Source organism: Larimichthys crocea, chromosome XIII, assembly GCF_000972845.2.
Source record: "Larimichthys crocea isolate SSNF chromosome XIII, L_crocea_2.0, whole genome shotgun sequence".
Classification (NCBI taxonomy): Eukaryota; Metazoa; Chordata; class Actinopteri; family Sciaenidae; genus Larimichthys; species Larimichthys crocea.
The window spans coordinates 16,384,655-16,393,539 of record NC_040023.1 but is presented as its reverse complement, the minus strand read 5'-3'; the positions used below and the strand labels follow the sequence as shown (position 1 = coordinate 16,393,539).

General features: G+C 38.1%; 2 protein-coding genes across 4 annotated transcripts in view; both read right to left on the bottom strand.

Moving 5' to 3' along the window:
- riiad1 (regulatory subunit of type II PKA R-subunit domain containing 1) overlaps positions 1–504 on the bottom strand; it is a 5,215-nt gene extending 4,711 nt beyond the window's left edge. For both annotated transcript variants that reach the window (XM_027286155.1, XM_010750134.3), the window contains exons 1-2: positions 231–504; positions 67–143 (exon numbers count right to left, since the gene is read on the bottom strand). In XM_027286155.1, the coding sequence (XP_027141956.1) occupies positions 67–143; positions 231–314 (161 nt within the window). In that variant the 5' untranslated portion in view covers positions 315–504. The remainder of the gene's footprint in view (positions 1–66; positions 144–230) is intronic.
- Positions 505–793: 289 nt separating this feature from the next.
- On the bottom strand, positions 794–8,737 carry il6r (interleukin 6 receptor). 2 transcript variants are annotated; one of them, XM_019271510.2, is made up of 10 exons: positions 8,463–8,737; positions 6,317–6,916; positions 5,852–5,975; positions 5,045–5,223; positions 4,759–4,928; positions 4,468–4,612; positions 2,453–2,481; positions 2,306–2,357; positions 1,914–2,007; positions 794–1,706 (listed from the first exon to the last, which is right to left on the bottom strand). In XM_019271510.2, the coding sequence occupies exons 1-10, from the start codon at positions 8,542–8,544 to the stop codon at positions 1,616–1,618; spliced, it is 1,566 nt and encodes a 521-aa protein (XP_019127055.2). In that variant the 5' UTR covers positions 8,545–8,737; the 3' UTR covers positions 794–1,615. The 2 variants fall into 2 exon arrangements, with proteins under 2 accessions (XP_019127055.2, XP_019127050.2); XM_019271505.2 differs by having other exon boundaries at positions 794–1,798; positions 8,463–8,732.
- Between the last annotated feature and the right edge of the window lie 148 nt (positions 8,738–8,885).

The window sequence follows — 8,885 nt, the reverse complement described above, 5'->3', positions numbered from 1 at the left end:
ATGACATGAAGAGCAGTTGGTTAGTAGACACCATGAGCAAAGTTAACAGACAGACAGCTCACTAACCTCACAAAGTCGCCTATCAATACCTCTACCTCTGAATGGGACCTCAAATACTTCTCGTTTTCGATTCTCGTCTTGATCTGAGAATGAAAAGGAAATAAAAATGAAGTAAACAAACCAACCTGCTGTTGTTGTTTTTTTCTAGGCTGGCTAATGTAGCTTGTTACCTTAAACAGCCGCAGCTTCTCCTGCTGTTCAGCGCTCAACACGCCGACACTCAGCTTCTCCAAACCGCCTTGACCAGCCATCATTTCTCTGCAGATATTCGTCTAATTATTTCTCAGTAGGTACCCTACAGTGCACACTGCCTGCAGTCTAAAGTTAGTAAACCTTTAAAGCCATTTTAAACGCACAAACGGGTCACCTGTTACTGACAATGCTGCTACAGTCTAGTAACAACTGTTGCTATGGAAACGGCCTCCGACAATAAGAGCTGTGCCCGCTAGGTGGCAGCAAAAGACAGGATTAAAAGTTCCCAACGCTATTAAATGAAATAAATACATGTTTTTAAACAAATATATCATAACAAATTATATTACAGTGTGCCATGTGTTTTAGTCTTTTAGTATTAAGCTTCTAGTGTGGAGGCCAAGGCAAAAAGTAGCTCACTCTGTGCAGTGTGTACAGTTTTAACCTGTTTTCTGTCAGAATAGTACAAAACCCGAGATTTATTTACCCTAGAACCCTTTATTAAATTATTTCCATAAATATGCAACATATAAACACAAAATTGAGAAAGTGAAGGTCTTAAAACTATATTTTATCCAATAGCACATTCAAGACAGAGCCTTAAGATAAAGTAAGAAAGCAAGTGTAGCTGTCTGCTTCATAATACAACTTTTTTTTTTTTTTTTTAAAGCAAAACACAACCTTAAAAACAATGATCAACCACAGTTTAACAAGTGTAAATGGCAGGAAAACAGATTTACAGCCAATTCTTTCGACAGCAACTTTTCTCAATTTGTTTTCAGCTTGGAAAGAATATGTGGAAACTGAGAGGGCAGAATATGAATGATATATTTGATAAACCTTAACAAAGCAATATACAAACAGAACATGAGGTAATATGTACAGAGCCCTAAAACCCCGAAAGGTGATCATTTTTATCTTGTGTGCACACGATATCCATATCTCATGTGAGATAAGATGAGACAAGGTAAAACATTTTCACACATGATAAAAAAATATCACTTTCCTCTATAGGTATGGCCTATATTTAGGCCTACATCTAATTTACAGTTTATCTACACATTTTGAATTGACACAGAGAATGGTTTAACAGTGTCTAAACAGAAATACACAACAAAAATAGGTATTTTAGGCATGAAATAGAGTTAGAGAGACAGAAAAAGAGACAAACTATACAAGCTGTTTCTGAATTTGCCCCCAGCAGAAGCTCACTGAACAACCAGTTTATTTTCCCTTTGGCTGTGCCAAAAACACAAAGTCGTCATTCCCCTTTCTGCCTGGTCATCACTACTGTGGGAGGAAGAAATAACTTGTGTTGTTGAAGTGCATGCCATCTGTCCTCTCAGTCTCACACTGTTGTTCTTCATTTTCCTCTTCCTCTTTCTCCACATCGATTGTTTGGGGTTCTTTGTAACGTGGACGGCCAAAGGTCACCAGAGCCTGCCCTTCTGGTGCTGTTGGGGCAGAGGGCACAGGCTGAGGCGAGTCACCACACTGGGTGAAGACACTCAAACTCTGGAGCTTAGACATAAATCTGTCCTTGTGTCTGAAACGAAAAAGGAGAAGTTGACTAAAATACTTTGTCCATCCACCAGCTATTACTTGTTGGAAAATACAGGAAATACAGACATGCAAATACATAAACAAGTGGACATTACTACCTGAATATGTAGACAGCCAAAATGACTGACAGGAGAGCAAAGGACCCAGAGATCCACAGGATGTGATGTGGCACTTTGTGAGGCACTGGTTCAACTGCAGTAAAGAGAGGGGGAGAACTTAATGCGGCATCCATGCAAGTATATGTTTGTGTGTGTCTGTGTATGTGTAAGAGAGAGATATAGGTGTGTTGAGCCATGTTTCCTGTGGCATGTTTCGTTGTTGAGCCTCAGTTATTATGATGACATGGCTTCCTGTTAAAACCCATTGGGGCAGGGGAAATTTTCAGCACTAACAACATTCACCCTGTCTCTCCCTTGTTTTTTTTGCCCCATCTCTCACATACGCACACACATATTAACCAAAAGATTTAACTCTCTGTTAGCTATCTTACCAACAGTCTCAGTTTCCTCTTGACCGGAGCTTTCTTCTGTATAGTCTGTCAACTGTAAATTAAACAAGAGGCAGTGTGAGATGCTTGTACGTGGCACCAGTTATAGTGGAAAATGAGAGGAATACGAGAAACAACTGACACTCTTACCATTGTGGTAGGTTCAATTGTTGTTGGAGCTGAGGAGAGAGACATAGACAGAGAGATGTCATCTTATCGAAAGTAAAAAAAAATACTGTTGCATTATCTATTCTAATGTTTACCATCTAGCTTTGGAACTATACAATGAGCCGCAACACAAAACCTGAGGGTTTGTGTGATAATCAGCTGGAGAGAAACCAGAAAAACATTTCTGCTTCACGAAATGTTTATTTTAACCTAAAATTTGCATTTCGGTTTTCATGGATTAGTAGTCTTACTTCCTCAAGCTTCTAAAAATAAAAAAAAGACATCCTTCTTTAGTTAAACTGGTCACAGCAAGAAGACTTGTACAAACAGGGGTCACAAGTATCACAAGTCAGAAGTTTTAACAGTATCTCAAACATAAAAGGTTGGAAACATTACTTTTGTAATCAAGACTTAAACCAAATGTTTTGATCCCTACATAATGTCTGAAATAGTTTGAATGTAGGAGTAGTTATACACCCTGAGAGATAGAGGATATTTTGATGTTTTTAAATTTATATTTATGTGTGTGCTGCATTTTACTGCAGTAGAAAGTTGAAGGTTGGGCTAATTTAAACTACTTTATATACTGTTGGCTGGTTTAAAATACAACACTGCATTATGGTCTGTAAGATCATCATATGTTTGTAGAGTTGCTGTCCTGTGAGAACTTTGTAAAAAGTACACTTTTAATAAGAAAAACAGGCCTGATCACTTCCAGCTAATCTGAAGGGGAATTTAGTCTAAGAAGGAGGAGAGTTTTCTTGAACCAACATTTATTCCTTCAGTTTTAAAAAAAAAAAAAATGAAATTCAACATCATTATATTTGAACTAAGATTATTTTCACTGGGCAGGAAGGGTATGAAAATTTGGAATCTGAAAAGTGACCAGTAACTAAAGCTGTCAGACAAATGTATTAGAGTAGAAAGTGCAATATTTTCCATGTAGATGTAGTGAAGTTAAAGGTACCATGAATTAGTACTTTATTTAATTAAAGCAAAGTACTTGTGCGGGAGGCATCCTGTTTCCTTTCCGTTCAGAAAACTGTGTTCCTGAAGTACCTCTACAGTACATACAGTAGAGAAGCAATGAGAGGAAATGAGAGAGACAAAAATGGGTGACCTGACATGACATGAATTCACCAGGACCTGCTTGAATAGTTTGACATTTTGGAAATAACGTTGTTTCTATCCATCTATCTATCTAGATCAATACCACTCATATGTCTCTGCAATAAATCCAAACCTGGCAGTCTATTATCTTAACTTAGACTGAAAACAGAGAGAAACAGAGAGTAATACTAATCTTCTCAGAAGAAAGCAGATAGGTATATTTACCAAATGGTCAAGCGTATTAAATATGAAGGGAATGAAGAAAAGTCAAGTTGAAGAGTATATGAAGGAATATACAGTATCAGGCAAATTTTTTAAAAATATCGAGATCAAACATTTGCCTGAAAGAGGTTTCACTTTCATGTCAAAATGTGTCACTTTCATTTTAAACAGAGTGAGTTTAATTTTACAGAGACCATCAGGATGAAAAAGTTGATTAATAAACTTGGCCTAAACATTTGCTTGACAGTTCCATGAACATGTATCCAGACTTCAGGATAATGCTGCACACCATAATATTCAGAGAGACACAAAAAGTCAGCTGGAAGGTAGTAAAAATATGTATGGGAGGATGTTTGTGTACGCAGCCTCTTTGGAAGTCACAGTTACACGGGAAGGAAACAGGACTCCTGCCTCCTCAGGTTGTCATGACTACTTTTGTTCGTATCTAAGGTGGATCATGATATTATGGAGGTGGTAAAGTTCAATGATTTACCAGTTCAGTGAATTTACCATGGATCTAAAACCACAAGGTACTTTTTCTGGCTGAGCGAACTGTATGAAGTTTCTACTATCAGTAGTGTCAACTGTGAATCTATTTTTGAAATGTCTTGATTTTGACTTTATTTTTTTCTTAAATGTGTGTATGTGTGGGCATGTGTATTTACCTATCCAAGTACTGCCATAGGCAGGTGTACTCCAGGCACCCCACAGACCGTCATATTCATCTTTACTTTTGAGCTGTACCAGGTACTCCACACCAGGCATTGCATCAGTGATAATGTAGGAATGGGACATCTTAATCGTCACTACCTATATAGACACAAGCCGATAGACAACCAGGTAGAATACATCATATTATCATCAGTGTTTTATTGTTTAAGGACATAAAAGCCAACAGTACATTGAACTACTGAAGTGGAAATGTAAATACACACAGACACACAACTAACACGCACCTGCTCGTAATGATATGAGGACTTGACAGGTCTGTATTTCAGCTCATACATCAGACCATAATGTCTGTCGTGAATCTTCCAGGAGTTCGGAAAACCCCAGGTGACCTTCAGCCTAGTCACCTGTCCCTTTATCGGTTGGACTGACACTTGTGTCGGAGGGTTAGGCTTAACTGAGGAAGCAGGACAGGGACATGGTTAGTGCAGCCTCAGAGTGGTTTCATTTCCTTTACATCAGACCAAAATACACACGTGACACGGACACACCCGCCTTGACACACCCACTTACGGATGCTCAGAGGTGTGAAGTCCAGCAGAGGGCTGGTGGCGTTGCCTTCGATGCTTGTAACACACAGGAAGGCAGAGTGGACGGTTCTCAGCTCGTCCTCGTTGTAGTCCAGAGCGCACCAGCAGCGAGAGGCCTGAGAGGAGTATGAGCACTGCGAGCGAAGGAATGTCTCTGTTGGTCTGAGAGAAGGAAAGACAAAGAAAGCACAGTGTCACTCACAAAATTAGTGAGATATAAAAATATAAAGCATACAATTCAACTTTAACTGCATTTTAAACATGGTTTCAACACTATTATTTTAACTACTACAGTACTTAAATTGACACTTAAACTTAATTCAGTTCTTACCCTGAAATTTATCTTCTCCCAGTGCTTCCATTTAACTATTTCAAACGTTTCATCTACAACATTTCAGCACATTTTCCTGTTTTACACGTTTAATCTTTTAATTTCAAGTCTAAAAAACTCAGGAAAAACAGAAAAAGATTTAGTTTCCTAAGGATAATCATTGACAAGATGTTAAAGAATAATAATTAAAATCATTTGTTGTACATAATATATAAAATTCTTTAATATAGTATTGGGACCTGTGAACTGGACTAAAACTGAAAGAAGAAGAAGAAGCATCTAAATCTTAGGCTGTAATGTTATTTACATCAGTAATGCTTGTAACAAATTGCAGATGATTTTCATGTATAACTTCAACTCTTCAGTTATAGATGATGGATGGTAAATAATTACTAATAAAGCTACATTGTGTTACACAGTATTATTTTCCACATCGTGCATTAAAGAGTCTGACCTTACCTTTTATTGAGTAAGAGGTAACAGGTAGGCCTTCTGGTGATGGGCTTCTTTGGTGTCCACTCACAGCGAATCTTACTGCTGGGTGAACTTTTGTAGCAGGACAGGCTGGGAGTCTCTGGAGGACCTAACAGAAATAGAAGACACGTGGTTATACTGAACATTCACTGTTCATTCAGTCGGTCATTTGTGGGTTTTTTTTGTTGTTGTTTGTTTGTCTTCACTGAAATTCAACCACAGATTAATGTTAATCACAGTCACACTAGGATTCTCAAAACACACCCCCATAAGATCTTTTATTTACACTATGTCATATTTACATCCAGAATATGTAGCATAATTCACTTTGTCAGACTTACATTTAATTTTACATGTATTTGTTTTGTTTTTTCAAATGAAAAATGCAAAGATGAATATCCCATGGATCAAATCAAACTGATACATCACTTCATTGCCGTTGTGACTCACCTGCGACGATTACTTTTAAGGAGAACCTCCTTCTGTCTCTGTGATAACATGTGTACTCCCCAGAGTCTGTTAGTTGTACTGAGGACAGAGACAATGTAGCTCCTCTCCTTTCAGATGTGATTCCTTCAAAGTCTTTGTCTCCTTTTCCGACTGTTTTCCCGTCCCTATTCCACTGATACCGCGATTTTATGCCCCTTGTTACTCTGCTCCCTTCCTCCCTCTCCTCCTCCTCCTCCTCTTCCTCCTCCTCGCCATCCAACTCTTCTTTTAGCAGTCTGTGCACACCAGCTGGCTGGACCGTGTGAGTGGTGGGAGAAGCCGTGTGTCCTGTATCTGTTGGTCTGAGGCTTCTGTTTTCTCCTGCCTCAGTAGAGTGATACCTTTCACTTACAGCATTCTCCACAGTATGTTTGTCATTTTTTATCGAAACTTCAGTGTGGCTTATAATAGTTACAGTGGCTGGAGTTGCACTTGAAGAACTGGCTGTTCTGTTGGTGTTTGAGCTGTTTCTGACCTTTACTCCGTCCACTGTTACATCACCGCTGCAGGTCAGAAGGAGCTTACTGCCTATGGATAAAACAACCGTACCAGGAGGAGGCTCTGCACAAAAACACAAACATAATTTATAATGTTAATACAAACCAATGTGTGTCCTGGCTGTATTGAACTGTGTATGTGTGTGTGTAGTTTACTGTATGTTGGTACAGTATTTTGTACAGAATGTACTTGTCTTGCCATGAGCATTGTTTGCGGTCGACTGGATGCAGCACAGATAGGATGCAACGTTGCATAACTAAAATTACCAACTCTTTTTAAACTTCCTCTTTTGATGACGCTCGTCTTTACTGTTTCTTTTTCTCTTTTAAAACATATTGCCTTCTGTCTCATCTCTCAATTAGTTACACTTCTGACATCCCCAATTATTCAGATTTTAATGAATGTGCCGTGTCTCAAGTTGAGACATGCCTTCGCTGTATCTGTGTTTATAGACTGTTTGGTTTGACGTCAAAAGTCCATTGACCTTGAATAGGGTCATATTTTCTCACCCATTCTCTCATTTTTCAAGTTTCTCCTCATTTTTCCATATAAACCAGATCGAAATTAGAGGCTCTGGAGCTGAAAAGGAGCAGAACAGCTCATCTATTAATTGTATGTGGACTGGTTTGAAGATTCACATGGTCACTCATTTTAAAAAAATAAATTATTTGTTTGCCCTTGCGCATAAATACTTTGGATGATTAAAGAGCAAAAGTTGGTGACAGGAATTGGAGCAGTTTTAGTGCAGCACAACAAACACAACCAAGGTTAAAGACACATTTAAAGTACATGCTGGTTGGTGGGGGGAAAATGCTTGAATAAATAGTGACAGCTATGTGAATATGCTGCCAATGAAGCCAGAATTTAGAAAAAATAATTTAGGATATGTATCCGAATAATCTACACTGTTGCCTATAAAGTTGGAATTATTTTGTTTTCAGCCACATTCCTCTTTTTCTTCCTATGTATACACTTTAGGTTAATTGTAGTTTAAGTTTCACTGTGATATGTTTGGAAGAGATTAATCAACAACGTTTTGAGAAGATACACTTTATCTATCGAGAATAAATCATATTGTCACAATCATTTCATGAGAAGAGATAAAAATATTTCCAACTTTATGGGCAACAGTGTATTATAATAATCTTACTTAGTACTTTTAGTTTTAATACTTGAAGTGCATTTTCCTGATTATACTTACTACTTTCATACTGAGGTAACATTTTAGGGGCTTTTACTTGTGAAAAAAAAAAGGTTTACACTTAAGTACAGGATTTGAATACTCCACCATTACTGGAAATACCACTCTTCAAGTTATGTAAATAAATAAGATATTATTTATGACTATGTATCTATAAAATTTCCAATACACTGTCAACAAATCAGGCTGATATAGAGTTTTATCAGTTGCTGTGATTTATCCAGTCCAGTCAAAAAAAACAAAAAACGAGAAGAATCTGAATCACTCTTGACAGTGACCAACTCTAACAAAAACACTTTTAAACGAGTTAAGTCATTGAGTGAATTTACTGTATTGCACCTTAAAGCTGCACGTTTCTGACTTGACGAGTACATGACAGGACAAATTACATTTATTCTGGTGTCTTACCTTTTCTGAGGCAGGTTCCTTCTAAAATGCTGCGGACCGGTGAAGCGCAAAGAAAACACAGCAAAGGGAGAAAAATCCGCATTTTTGCGCATGAATCTCCCTTTACCGAGTCCTCACACCATCACTTACGCTCCAGATTGTTGTGAGTCCCATCAAACTTTTGACACGGACAAATAGTCCTCCCCAACACACAGAGTGTTACAGGGTCACGCTGGTTGCAGCACACTGCTGTCCGTAAAGACCCGTTATTGTGAAATCCCAGCTCTCTTCCCCTTGTTTAGCCCGTTACACAGAGGAAATCCTCCTCAGCGTCAACACTGAAACCCTTAAGAAGGCTGAATATAGGGCTGCTATTATAGCTATTTTTAAAAGGTGTCAGACCCAGGAAGTACCTTTATGATTTGTTTAAAATAATAAAATATT